The sequence below is a fragment of the Brachycentrus maculatus genome, unplaced genomic scaffold (genome assembly GCF_059751285.1).
Source record: "Brachycentrus maculatus isolate JH-2025_06_01 unplaced genomic scaffold, ASM5975128v1 h1tg000203l, whole genome shotgun sequence".
Lineage (NCBI taxonomy): Eukaryota > Metazoa > Arthropoda > Insecta > Trichoptera > Brachycentridae > Brachycentrus > Brachycentrus maculatus.
Window position 1 is genome coordinate 163,098 of NW_028280954.1, and position 15,009 is coordinate 178,106.

The 15,009-nt window shown below is 49.2% G+C and overlaps 1 protein-coding gene across 1 annotated transcript; it reads right to left on the reverse strand.

The window, feature by feature from the left end:
• Positions 1 to 9,171: 9,171 nt before the first annotated feature.
• On the reverse strand, positions 9,172 to 13,860 carry LOC148307227 (uncharacterized). The gene has a single exon (XM_088263790.1). It carries the CDS (start codon positions 10,816 to 10,818, stop codon positions 9,769 to 9,771), a length of 1,050 nt encoding a protein of 349 aa, XP_088119916.1. The 5' UTR covers positions 10,819 to 13,860; the 3' UTR covers positions 9,172 to 9,768.
• Positions 13,861 to 15,009: the final 1,149 nt, after the last annotated feature.

Consider the following 15,009-nt stretch of genomic DNA (forward strand, 5'->3'; position numbering starts at 1 on the left):
CCTCAGCCGCCGACGCCAGAACATGTCCGCCATCTGTTGCGTGATCCGCCATCGCTTGCGGAGGCAAACTTGTTCTTCAGCGGCTCCGTAGTGGACCAGTGTCGGTCGAGTGTCTGCCGCTCCCGGCAAGAAGTGGTTTTGTGTTAGCGGCCCCTCGTCGTCCGCTCGCGTTAAAATATGGTCCGCCCATATTTTAACGCGAGCGGACGATTGGTCACCGAATACTCGGCTTCCGCGAGTATTGTTGCTAAGGTTTCCTCGCGCGGGGCTCGCTCTTTGCGTTTTGCGTGGATTGCCCGTTTTACTGATCTTACTAGTCGCTTCCACGCTCCCCCCATGTGCGGTGAAGATGGAGGAATGAACTCCCATCTTACGTTGAGCGTGGTCATTTCCGCCAGCATCCTCTTATCCGTAATTAGCTCTTTGACGGCATTTGGGATTTCTTTATCCGCCCCGCGGAAATTTGTCCCGTTGTCTGAATAGATGGTGCAATATCGCTCCGTCACTTTCTAAGGAGACCACCAGCTCCAGGTGTATGGCGCGTGTTGTGAGGCGGGTGATAGGCATTCGCCTCCTCGGGGCTAAGTCTCACGGCGTACCCCTTAGCGATGTAGTCGGCCATCTTTGCTTTGTACGCTGTCGCTAGTTTCACATCTCTCTTCAGTTTCTTCTCCAACGAAAGGAGCCGCCTCTCCGCGGCCTGAAGGTTGCTAGGTAGAGATGTTTCGTCTTTGGCCCACAGCAATCCCGTCTCCCATCGCCCAGATGGGAGTTGCCTCGTGGTGTCCTCCATACGGACCATCGACCGAACGGCTCCTTGCTGCGGTGGAGACGCCCAAAGAGTCCACGGCGAAATTTCTACTAATTAATTCCTTTCGTCTCGCTCTCTGTGCAGCAACCGGTGATGGTGGCCACCGCACATATCGCACTTGGCCGCGTTTGGACTTATGGCCTGCGTCCAAGCACACATAGCATATTGCGTTGTTTAGCCAAGCGCTAGCCTGTCGCTCGCTGTCTTTCTCTTAAGTCTCTCGCAACCCGAGTGTTTGACCACTTTTCCACTGCACACACAAGCGCATGTCTCTTGTCCCTCGCGCCCGCCGGTTTCTCGCAGCCGTCGGTACGTTCCTCTCGCTGGTACTTAACGTTCGGGGTTAGTGCGCTAAAGCCCCCTGACGACGGCACCACCGCGCTTTTTTCTTCAAGCCACGCTGCCAACTTGGATGGACGCTTGGCCGCGTGGTCCCTTCAAGATTACTGGTACCACCTTGAAGGTGATCGGCACTTCCACGGCGTGTGACAAGAGCACGTGCTCTCCTCCAGTGTTTGGATCGTTTTCTTCCCATTCTCTGTGCAGCAACCGGTGATGGTTGCTGCCGCACATGTCGCACTTGGCCGCCTTACAGCGATTAGATTTATGGCCTGCGTTTGAATTTCTCGAGAGTTTGTGTGTTCCGTTGCAGCATAAGCACTTTTCTATCGTACACACAAGTACATGTCGTTTATCTCTCGCTCCCGTCGGTTTCTCGCGGCCGTCGGTTCCTTTGATTGTTTCTCCCTGGTATTTCGGGGCTAACGCACTCAAGCCCCCCGACGACGGCACCACCGCTGTTATCTCTTGGAGCCATCCTACCAGGTCGTAGATATTGGCCCTCTTCGGGCCTCCGACGCGATGTCTGAACCAATCCCATTTCAGGAAGGGGGGCAATTTCGCTACCATCTCGCTCAGCAGCTGGGGATTGGCAAGATAATAAGAGTCCAGGCCTTCCACCGTGGTTATAACGTTTTGGATTGCCACTGCAAAGTCCATTACTGCTTCCACGGTCGCATGCTCCGTTAGACGACGCAGGAGCCTTGCTTCCTTGAAGATTCCGGCGATGATCAATGATGGGCTCCCAAAGTTCTCTTCGAGCTTCCGAATTATCTCGGGAACGTTGCGGGGCTCCTGCTATACCCCCATATTCGACAAGCGCGTCCCTCCAAGGCGCGAGCCAGCCGTCTGATATTGTCCGCATCTCCGATGCCCCATCGTTCTGTCGACTGGTCGTACGACGCCTTGAACGTCCGCCACTCCTGTGGCTGGCCGGCGAACTTAGGTAGTTCCGGCGGCTGGCCCGACCACCTGGTCGATGCCCTTTCCCCGGTCCAGGGGGAGGAATCGGTTCGCCCGGGCGCTGCAGCTGGCACCGGACCGCCTCGATTCGTCCTGGGTGGTGAGAAGAATGAGGGGGCGTCATCCACCCATTCTCGAACCGGGTCACGCTCTCCCGGTTCTCTCCATTGGTTGTCGCTGTTGAAGTAGGGACGCCTTGCGGAGCGCTCCTGCTCTCCGTGTCTACCGGACTCCTCCGGGTGATGCTCGTACGCTCGCACCGGGCCGCTATCCGCGTACTCGTCCGGCGCTCCTGTTGCCGGGCCGTGAACCTTTGGCCTCGGCGAGTGTGTGGGGGGCGCCTCTCTAACCGGCGCGTCCGCCGGTTCTCGAAGAGCTGAGCCGGAGGCCTCCGGCCTAAGCTCGCCACGGGAAGGATGCGCTGTGTTCCCCGTAGCAGAGACCCCTCCAAGTGATGCTGCGTTCGCTGCTTGCACCCGGTCGATTATCTCCCGCAGCTCAGCGTTCTGTTCCTGCTGCCTCCAGTTGTGCTCGGCCATCTCGTCCAGCTTGCGGCGCAGCTCAGCGTCCGTGACGGTGTGTGTGGATGAGACGGAGGCTGCGTCCTCTTCGCGGTCCTCGGGATCCATGCCGGCGTTGCGACCCGATCGCAAGGAAACCGGCATCGTAGCTGTAGACGGGGGTCCAAATCCGACTCGAAGGACCAAATGTAACCGACGTTACTCGCGCTATGCCATTGGGGGGCCTGTCGCCTGTAGCACAGCTATGGCTCTGCCGTTGTACGGGGCAGAGGCTCACCGCAGCCCAGTCCGGTCGGTCAGCCGAACAATATCCACTGGCCCTGAAAAGGTCTTCCGACTTGGGTATCGGTCTAATGGATACCAGACTGAGGTACGGAGAGCAGGGTCACAGGGAGATCGCACTGACTCGTGTGTTCAAGCGTACTCACTAGCCTTGAGAAAGGCTTTCCAATGGTCCATTGTTGGTGCAGTGAGACGCGAGTCAGGCGAAGTCCAGCGGCGAATTATCGAGGCGAAGGAGCGACAGGAATGGAGAAATACAAAGACCGAGTTGTTTTTCACACTGATTTATTGAATAAATTTGGATTCTACAGCTGGCACGGTTTTATACCGTGTCGGCGCTTCACGGCGCTGTTTAACGGTAAAGTACTGTTACTCGGATAACGGGACTATACCGTTATCCGAGACTTTGTCCGTACGGGCCCCTCTCCGCGGGTGACCGCGCTCCCCGCTCCCCGTTTTCCCTTCCGGGCGAGCGGAGCTCAGTCGACGCATTTGCCCCGTACGGAACACATCAAATTACATAAAACATGTATGTGGGGCGCCAAACCTCACACTTTGAACTGTAGATAGGTGCGGTGTGTCTTCTGCAGCGCTTCACTTCTGGGGGCGTAAATCCCAGAAGTTCTGAAGTCCTGCGGCGAAAGGTGAGAATATTTACAAATAATATTCTCTCAAATCCGGTTCCGATGCGTAGGTCGAGGTGTATACTGGTTCGTAGTCCGTGGTCGTGGCAATGGTCAAGTCCAGGGGGAGAATCCGGTAGAGTAGCGAAGGGTAGAGCGAGCGGAGTTATAATAACACCAAGTTCGGTCGTCCAGGATGGAATGATTTATTTTAAAATGTCACACATATTTATATCCATACGGAGCTAATCCGCCGGGCTGGTCCCCCTATTGCCTACGTGCGTGGCCTCCACCACTTTTCTGCTGGGTTCCCGTTGGCCCCAGCGTAAGTAGTGGGAGCCACGCCCCCTTTCCCCGCTCAGTCTGGCGGGTTTCAATATGGGGACGGCTGCTCGGACGGAGTCGCTCCGTATTATATCCCATACAAATATAAATAGTCTCTATATCTATCTTAAAAACTAAATCATGTCTATGGCGAGGGCTGTTCCTCTGTGGCAATACAAATCATTTATTTAGGAACAACCTCTCGCTTACAAGTCGGGTACATTTATAACAATATCCAACTATTTTACAAATGTGGTCCTTTTGTGGACCTCATTTTCATCTGGTCCGTTACAATGTATGAGCTTACATACTAGGATACAGGCTATTTTAATATATTTCTAGCTATTCTAATATAAACGCTTTTCTTCTAAAAATATTTGCTGAGTCTATTTGCTGTATCTACTGTGCCAGGAGGCGTGCTTAGCATTCAGGTGTCCTGCGAGGAGTGTCAACGGTGAACACTTTGTCCAGGTCCTCCGCGAATGAGGTGCCTTTTTGGCGCGCTGTAGGCGGCTACGAGTTTCAGTGGTCCGGAGTTTTTTGTACTTATGACGACCGCGGTGGTTTCAATATTGTCGTTAGTCGCGGAGTCGAAGTGGCAATGGTCGATGGAATTCTTTATTATTATCGCGGCGCCACCTCCTCGGGTGTGCGTGCGATCGGTACGATACGTGATGTAGTTGGGAAAGCTAATTTTGTCGCTGGGTTTGAGCCATGATTCGTTTATGAGCAGGACGTCTAGGTTTTACTCGGACAGAAATTTGGTGATTTCTGTCTTACGGGCCTTCACTTGACCGTTAGCACTTGACCGTTCCAGAACGCCGTGATTAGCGCGTTAATGTGGTTCACCATCTCATATGCTGAAGCCATGAAGGTCGCTAGCTGTTGCGCTGCAGCTGTGAGCGCCTCCAGTGGAGGGGGGGCGGGGTGACGGGCAGTGCGTGCGTCGGCGGATGCGGGGTTTGCTGGCGCGGGAGTTGGGGGCGCAGGTCCCTGAGGGTTGGGTGGGTCTGGGGGTGGTGTGGGTGGTGTGGGTGGTGGTAGGTCGGGTGGTGGTGTGAGTTTGGCCGCGTGTTTGGGGGTGTTCACGCCGCTGAGCCGGTTTTGGGGTGGGTTTGGCGGGGTAGCCTTTGTAATTTGCTGTGTGCGGGCCGTCGCACAGGGCGCATTTCACCGGCGTTTCGCGCGGTTTCTTGCATGCGGCGGAAGCGTGACCGGCTCCGCATTTTGCGCGGCGCGGCTGGGCGTTGCAGCACGACGCTGAGTGCCTGTAAGTTTGGCACTTGAAGCATTGGCCCATGCGAGGGCGGGAGCGTAATCTCTCAACTGTGATCCTGAGATGCAGGATTGTGTGAAGATCTTTTTGGAGGCATCGGTGTGCCTCAGGTTCACAAGCATGAGTGGGATCGGCTTGCGGTTGCCGCCCGTTCTCATCCGGTGTACGGATATGACCTCGTGCTTTGAGGCCAATTCGTTTGCTACGTCCTGCGCTTCTACCGTTTCGGGTATTCCGCGCAGGACGATCTTCAGCGGCTTTTCGCCGGGAAGACGGAAAGAGTGATGGTCCACTTTCTGGTCCATCAGCATCTTTGTGACCTTATAATGGTCTCGCGGTGTCTTCACGAAGACCCAGAGGGTTTCGCCCCTGTTTTTCGCCGTGAAATCAATTCCACGGGTCTCCATGTTTTTTGAGAGGGCGCTCCAGTTGTCCTTTTTGTGGAGGACAATGGGGGGAATTCGCGAGGGCACGGGGGTCGGATCGGGGATTGCCGAATCTATTTGTGAAGCCGTCGCGGGAGAGTTAGATCGCATTGTCGGTACGGGCGCGGGCGCGGGGTAGATCGGTGCGGGGGTGGTCGGTGCGGGAATGGTCGGTGCGGGGGTGGTCGGTGCGGGGGTGGTCGGTACGGTCGCGGGGGTGATCGGTCGCGGGGACGCGGGGCTAGCGCGGTCCCGTTTTGGGGGTGGAGATTTCGCCTTCTTGGGTGAGGCGGGCGGAGAGGGACGGTTCCTCTTTCTGGACTGAATGGTGACCCATTCCATCGAGGTGGAGGCAGAGGCGACGGGGGATGGTGCGCGACGTCGGCGCGTCGGCGAGTTCGTCGGAGTACGGACCTCGTCGGACGAACTTTCGTCCGACGAGTATTCTGAAGAGGAGGCGGAGTCCGTTTTCCGCCTCTTCTCCTCTCTATGCCTTTGTAGGCATAGGTTGATAAGATGGGTTTTCTCCTTAGGGGAGAGATCGCGGTGCTCACGGGCACCTAGGAAGTCATCTAAGTCCGACTCGTACTCGGTCGGACTGTCATGGCGGTCGAGTTAGGGGGGGGGCATTGTGGATGACGTGAGGCGCCCTACATGGGGAGGAGGATTCCTATGCTCTTGTTTTATTGAAAAATACCTGAGCCAATCGAAACAAGTCAAATAAAGTTAACTCACCGAGCGGCTGGAGGTCTTGGTGATGCACTGTAGTGTCTATCACAATTTACGAATCACTGTTATCGCGGCCTGCGCGACTCTCCGAGTGTCGGGAGTCGAGATCCTTACTCGTCTTTCAGGAGGCGCTCTAGTCTGTTGCTCAGAGAGACGATACTAGGTCCCGGTTAACAATGATTGAGTGTCAATGTCACTTGGAATTTCACACGCGAAGGTAACACGGAATGTAGCGCGCGGCGGTTTTCCAAACTTTCCGGGTAGCGGCGTGATTGCGGTAAGGCGGTCGGGCAGCATAGCGTCGCGTGCGTCAAAATGGTTTATTTAAAAAATCACACATATTGATATGCGTACGAAGCTAATTTGCCGAGCTGGTCCCCCTATTGCCCACGCGCGTGACCCTCACCACTTTCCACTGGGTTTCCATTGGCCCCAGCCTGTAGTGGGAGCCACGCCCCCTTTCCCCGCTCATGTTTTGCATTACATTTACAATATAATTTCTATGGTTACAAATAAATTTATGCCTAACGCGAGGGCTGTTCCTTTGTGGCAAACAAAATCCTTTATTAGAGAAACAGCCCCTCGCTCTTATGCATTTACAATATTCGATATTTCTAATATTTATTATAAATGCGGTCCTTTTACGGGCCATGCTTTCAACTGGTCCATTACAACTGGTCTGCTCTTCTTCGAAGCAGTAGGTCTCGGTGCGAGCCTCCATGTCTCCGCACCTGTGAGCGAGGGATCTCCCTCGTGGGTTATCCCCAGCATGGGGGCTTCCTCGTCCTGGGGGTCCCTCGTCAGATATTTATAGAGTTCGTAGAACTCCTCGGGTAGAATTTGTTTCATCCTATTCGAAGGGACGCAGAAGACGCTTGTTATGTTTTCAAGTATTTTACATAGCGAATACATACATAATGAACTAATGCCTAACACGAGGGCTGTTCCTTCGTGGCCATTTATTACCTAATTCTATATATTTATTCCAATACTATTGCTTCTGGACCATGGTAGGGAGAAACTCGCCCAGCGTTGCCAAAATCTGTCCGCCAGCTCCTGGGCTATTCTCCACTGCTCAAGTGCACCGCCTCGGCGTCCTTTGGGTAGAAGGCGAGATGAGTGCGCTCGCCCGCATACCCGATCAAAAAATGGTTCGGCGTCAACGGGTCTCATCCTTCGGGTCCATGGACACGTGACTCAGTGAACAGCCGTTCACTGAGAATTCCGCTTCGGCTAACGCTGTCTGCAGAGCCTCTTCTCTCGGGGCTTGTTCCCGCAACACGGTGGTTAGTGCTACCTTTACAGAACGCACTAACCGCTCTATATCCATACGGAGCTAATCCGCCGGGCTAGTCCCCCTATTGCCTACGTGCGCGGCCCCCACCACTTTTCTGCTGGGTTCCCGTTGGCCACAGCGTAAGTAGTGGGAGCCACACCCCCTTTCCCCGCTCAGTCTGGCGGGTTTCAATATGGAGACGGCTGCTCGGCGGAGTCGCTCCGTATTATATCCCATACAAATATAAATACTCTCTATATCTATCTTAAAAACTATGTTCTTAACATGTTTATTGCGAGGGCTGTTCCTCTGTGGCAATGCAAATCATTTATTTAGGAACAGCGTCTCGCTTACAAATCGGTACATTTATAATAATTATCTATCTATATTACAAATGTGGTCCTTTTGTGGACCTCGTTTCATCTGGTCCGTTACAAGTACTCCATATCTCTTCTCACGGCGCCACCCAATCGTCACCCACATGGGACCGAAATAGTCAAGCAATGTGAGAACGCTCGCATGTGATTATCGACTCTCCCTGGTGCCCGGCCCGCTTGTGGAAATCCTCCAAGAGGAGTTTCGTGTAGTGGTGGGTGCCGTCTAAAGTTATTGGCATCCTCTGGCCTTCTTCGGCTTCAATATTTTGGAGACGTGTTCCCATCTTTACGACGCCGCGTTCGTCTTTATCTATATCTATACAAAGATAGTCGTGCCAGGCTATCTTTGTCTTTGCCGAATGCGTCTGCTTGCGACTGCCGTACCCAACGGAGCTCAGCATTCTCTAGCTCCTCGGCCGTCAGTTCGCCCACTTCGCGGACGTCTTCTTGTCGGCAGCTCTTCTTTATAAAGCGCAGCATCCATACCGTCGCTCGGATCAGCTGACCCCATGATGAAAACCTTTGAGGCATCGGCAGTGCCTCGTTTGCCGTGACGGACATCATCAGGACGTCCGCCTTCTTTTCCAATACCTTGTCGTCGGGTGTGGGTGTCGATTCCTTTTCCCGAGGCCTCATCCTCATCCTGAGTCAGGAATGCCAGTCGATGGGCGGACCGTCCCTTGTGCCGATGTCCGCCGGGTTTAATTTGGTCGGTACCCATCTCCACTCCGTGGCATTCGTTAGCTCATCGATCTCCCCGAGCCTATTCGCCACAAAAGTGGAAAATCTTCGCGGCTCCGACCTTATCCAGCATAGGACTGTCGTGGAATCAGTCCAGTAATATGTCTTTTGCACGGCGCACTGGGTCTCGCGCCTGATGGTGGCCGCCATGAGCGCGCCCTGTAGCTCGAGCCGTGGAATGGACACCACCTTCAGTGGTGTCACTTTGCACTTACTACTTATAAAGGTAGTCTTGTGCCCCTCATTGGTGCATTCGGTTATATATGCCACCGCGCAGTACGCCGTTTCGGATGCGTCGCTGAACAGATGCAATTGTCTACGGTTTCGTCGGTCGACGACCGACCATCTGGGTATCGCGCAATTCAGCCCTTTGATTTGCGCGACCCAATTGTACCATCTAACTTTGTGGTCTTCCCGTATCCGCTCGTCCCATTCCGTGCGTGCTATATATATATATATATATATATACACACACACACACACACCCACACATACATACACACACATATACACAAAATTATATTTAACCAGATAATTTTGTTGTTTATTATTTTGAAAATATTAAGTAAAGGTGAATTGAATGTGTTTAATTGTTCGTTACTAAGTATTTTATGGGGGTTATTCATAATTTCTAATTGTTCTAAGAGATTGAGTCTGAATCCTTTATTTTCAATGTGCAGTGGTTCGGGTTTAATATTGGTTGAGAAATCTGTTTTATTTACCAAAATGGTGCCCTGTATATACTGTCTCTGGGTGCCTTACCGCAGCGTCGCCCGACCAATCGCAGAGGGGGGTATGTTCACCAATCACGGCGTAGAGGGAGCGCGGACCACAGAGCAGTATACAAATCGTAACACGATCATTTTTACATTTACCTTAAAACTAGCCTGAGCTATTTTGTTCCTCGGTATGGGCAAAGACCACCCCCGAAGGAGACACATTACAGTCTTTATTGAGGGGGCAGTACATTGCTAACACATACCGAGGTCCCTAGGCTATTAAATCTATTTTATTATTATTTATCTATTCTATATGTACGTCAGCTACAGCGAGGAGGCGATCTGCCGCTGCTGCTTGTCGATCAGTCTGGGGGTCTTGTGCCGAACATTAGATAGTGTTTCGGCAGCCTGTGCTTGTAATCGTATATGTGGAAACGGGGGTTGTCTGAGTTGTATTGTCCGAGTGTGTTAATTAGAGGATTTGGGTGTGTCGGGAGTGTCTCATAGAATTTCCTAGTTTCCACTAGGATCTCGATTTCAGCAGGCAGCAGCTTGGGGAGTCCGTGTAGGACGTCCTTTTTCGTCCTCTGTTCCTCTGTTGCAAACGTGTGGAATTCGAGGCGCCTCGCCTCGAATTCCTCCTTGACCCTCCTGTGGTTGTCCATGCTCTGCAGGAAAATACACCAAAATGTCAATGTCCATTCTCTGCATGAAAGGCACCGGTAGCATTGCGTGCCGTGTGTGAGGTGCGAGGACCGGTACTTTTGCATCTCAACGATGCAGTGGCACACGGTCTTCATAGACGCTGTCATCCTTCCCATGTCCGTCTCGGCCGCGAACTGTGCGAGAAACAGGGGGGTCTCTCCCTTGGTGCGCATTTCCGTCACCTTGACGGCGTAGCCCTGGGTCTTGAGATCCTCTTCGATCTCGGCGGGCGGGAGCTTGGGCAGTCTGCGGAGGACGGCCTTCTTCGTTCGCTGCTCCTCCGTCGCGAACGTGTGGAATTCGAGGCGCCTCACCTTGAATTCTTCTTTTACCCTCCTATGGTCCTCTAAGATTTGCAGCTGTATACGGGCGGTGCCTCGCCGTCCGTATTTCAATGAGAAAGCCTTCGTGACCCCCGAGATGATGGAGGTCACTTGAAGGTGCGTCATCTCGCCCATCGAGATGACGACGGGCGGGATTTTCGTATGCCGCGTCTTGGCGGCGTGGCTGGGTCCGGTGGTCGTTGCGGGGGGGGTCGCAGGGCGGTGTGCGGGGCGTTTCGGAGGAGGACTTACTCCCGGAGCATCTCCGACCTCGGGGAGCTCCCCGAGACGGTTGCCTGTTTCCATCGGGGGAGTTGGCGGTCGGCTCCTCTTAGAAGCCGTAGGTTTTTGTGCGGGCCTCCATACCTCCGCACCCGCAAGCATAGGATCACCGTCGTGTGTGATCCCTAGTATGGGGGCATCCTCGTCCTGTGTGTCCTTCGTCAAGAGTTGGTAGAGTTCGTAGAACTCTACTGGTAAGATTTGTTTCCTTCCGTCCGGAAGGACGCAAAAGAAGTGTTCTCGGCGGGGGCCCGCCGAGTCCTCCTCCACGGTGGTTGAGCGGTTAGTGGTGGCTCGGTAGCGGCAGGAGAGCGGCAAGTGGTAGCGGGTCTCGTCGTAGTGCAGCAAGGTGGTCGGGCAGCTTGGCGGAGCGGAGTGCGAGAAGCAGGTCCGTACAGCTCGGCGGTTAGTGGCGACTCTCCTTTGTGTCTCTCTGATTTATTCAACAAAAGGGGGCTCTATATAAACCCGCCCGCCAGCCACTATTCACATACACTATCACTACACATGCAAAACATGCAGAGCGAGTTGTTAGTCCCACCATGCTTTTGGGAAACTAAATAATAAAGTAAAAAATGTAATATAAATATACGCAGGTTGGAAACTATATTAGGATTCAAAGAGAAGGGGGTAGGTTCTGGGAAGTGGGAGGAGTTGAGTTAGGAGCTGATCGGTTCGATGTTACGTCGAATAAAGGGCTGTATGGAAAATTTATTTGGTTATTTATTAATTGGATGTTATTTTTAATGGATTTTCTAATGTGAAACATTTCCATATTATTTAATTTTAACCCTTTATCATTTGTGTGTAGTATTTTTACCCCTGTTTCTTAATTAAATTCGTGATTGGACTCTATCAAATGATTTGCAAATTCAGAAAAATATTATTATTTAAGCATCTTATGTGTTCCTGTTACTGACGTAACTCTCGCTATGCCACTGGGGGGCCCGTCGTCTGTAGCACAGCTATGGCTCTGCCGTTGTAAGGGGCAGAGACTCACCGCAGCTCAGTCCGGTCGGCGTAGCCGAACAATATCCACTGGCCCTGAAAAGGGCCTCCGACTTGGGTATCGGTCTAATGGATACCAGACTGAGGTACGGAGAGCAGGATCACAAGGAGATCGCACTGACTCGTGTGTTGAAGCGTACTCACTAGCCTTGAGAAAGGCTTTCCAACGGTCCGTTGTTGGTGCAATGAGACGGCGAGTCAAGCGAAGTCCAGCGGCGAATTCTTGAGGCGAAGGAGCGGCGAATGGAGAAATATAAAAAGACCAATTCGGTTTTTACACACTGATTTATTCAAAATTTAGGTTTCTATAGCCGGCACGGTTTTATGCCGTGTCGGCGCTTCACGGCGCTGTATAACGGTAAAGTACCGTTGCTCGGATAACGGGACTATACCGTTATCCGAGCTTTGTCCGTACGGGCCCCTCTCTGCTGGCGACCGCGCTCCCCGCTCCCCGCCTTCCCTTCCGGGCGAGCGGAGCTCAGTCGACCAATTTGCCTCGTACGGACTACATCAAATTACATGTATGAGCTTACATACTAGAGGATACAGGCTTATTTTAATTTATACATTTTATTACTATTATAGACGCTTATTTTATTCTTAACATTAATGGCTCAGGGCCAGACGTCCGCAACAGTTCCTTTATCCGAGTATTGAAATTTCGTGTCGTTTTACCGACGTATACCGACGTACAGTTATCACACTGTAATTGATATACTCCCCAATTATTTAATATGTCATTTCTATCTTTATTATTTAATAAGATTTTACCCATATTATTGTTAGTATAAAATGCAGGCTTAATGTGATTTGGAAAATATTTTGATACTTTGTTAGACATATTATTTACAAATAGGATTCTTCTCCATTTGTTACTAGTATTCTGTTTTTTATCATTATTTATACAGGGATATAAAAATTGTTTCACTGATTTTTGTTTCAATTTTCTATTTAAAAGAGTATCGATTAATTCTGTTGTGTATCCATTATTAATTGCAATTTGTTTAATTGTATCTAATTCTATATCAAAATCTAGTTTCGATAAAGGAACATTTACTAAACGATGTAACATTGAATGAAAAGCGGAATGTTTATGAGAAATTGGGTGATTAGACCAATTATCAATGACAGTATCCGTATACGTAGGCTTACGAAATATATTAAAATCTATACGATGATTATTGATCATTAAAGTCAAATCTAGAAAATTTAATTTATTATCTTTTTGACTTTCTAACGTGAATTTAATTTTTTCATTGAACGTATTTATGAAGTTAAGAAATGAGGTTAATTGACGTTCTGTCCCTGTCCATATACAAAAAATATCATCTACATACCTTTTCCATAAAATTATATTTTTAATTAAATTATTATTCGATGTGAAAATTTGGGATTCGATATTATCCATGAATATATCTGCAACTCGGGGACTCGTTGGAGCGCCCATTGCCAGACCTTCGGTCTGATTATAGTATTTATCATTAAATTGGAAATAATTTTGATTCAAACAAATATTGAACAGGCGGCTTAAATCATTTGACATGGCTTTGGGTAAATCCGAAGAATTTAAAATATCTTTTATTATTGTTTTTGACTCGAGTACATTAACATTAGTGAATAGATTTACTACATCGAAGGATATCAATTTCGCATTATTGGGAATAACCATGTCTTTAAGAATGTCAATTAGTTCAAACGAGTTTTTGATTGTAAATTTAGGCTGAAAAATATTTAAGTTATTTACGACTTTGGTGACGAAAGAACCTAATTTAAATGATGGGGAAGTACACGAGGATACTACCGGTCTAATGGGGAGAGATCTTGTATTGGGGGTTTTATTGAAGTTATGTCTGCTATAATTTTAATACTGAAAAGGTCCTTTCGAGAGAGGAATGGCAGTATTTTTTGCCATCATCTTTGGACTATGCTGGTGCGTCTGTAACAGTTATGTTCTTATTTATATAATAAAATAGTAAAATTTTGTAAAAAATGTCCGCAAACAAAATAAATAACTTGTATGTAAAAATAGATTATTTGTAAAACAAAATTGTAAAAATGTAACATTAGAGAAGTAGAGATAAACATATATGTACTAAAATATAATCTTGTAATTTTCTATTTTAATTGTATTAAAAATTGTAATACCAAATTTTGTGTTTTATTCATTTTTAAAATGTGGCATGAGCATGAGCAAAAATGGTTTTTCTTATTTTATTTCTAAAGGAAAGGAAACCCACCATTACCAAACTGCTATATGGTAAGTAGAAACAAGAATTGATTGTATTACTGCGGGACCCTGTCCTCGCTAGCAGAGTGCCCCATGCACCACCCCTCCCCGGAGAATGTGAATGCACACAAGCTTTGGGTGAGTTGTTCGTATACAGGCTATTCACTTCAAATTAGACATTTTACAAACCAAATTGGATGCCTTACTAATTAAATTGGATGAAAAACACGTTGACTGCCAATTTTCAGAATTCTGGTCTAAAAAGACAATTCTTAAAAAATATTATTTTACTTCTTGATTTTGAATATATTTTTTTTATATTTGTTAATTTATCAATAAATTTTGTGTTGATGTAAGCCAGCATTGTGTTCTCTTCCCATGACCTGTCCATATTAGCACCGCTATACTAGCAGCTAGATGGGTAGCTGCAGGAATACAGCAAGTCAACACAGTAGGAGATAACTCCTAGTCGGCATCTTAGCCAAGATCGCAATCTACCAGATATCTCCTAGTTGCCAGTCACGTGTTAACAAATCAAATTGAAAATTTTGGAAAACAAATTAAATATTTTTATTATACCATACCATCGTCTTCCTCATTACCATCGTCTACCATCTTCGCGCATACCATCGTCTTCCTCATTACCTTCCCCACCTAACGACATCTCCCATCTTGCATATTTCCCTTATCCTGTTGTTCCTTATTCTATCTCGTAGACTCTTGCCAGATATACTCCTTAGAGCAGCAGTCGGGGAACCGAGGTAAATTACCCCAAATGGGGTAAAAATTATGGCAGGAGGCTAATCCCTCGTAAAAACAGGCCACAAGGCCTACATCAAGAAGAAGATAAAGTACCCAATTTACCCAAACGATGTATCTTCCGAGTGTCAAAGAGCCGAGGGTCGACCGGGGTTAGCCCGCAAGGCCATCCTGACCGGAACCCTAGCTCCTAATTTTAAATTCTTCAATAACTTAGACACTTTTTCACTACTTGACTCCTATTTTCTTTGTTGTAAAATAGTTGCATATCTAAGAAGAACATTAACATTCAAACTTTT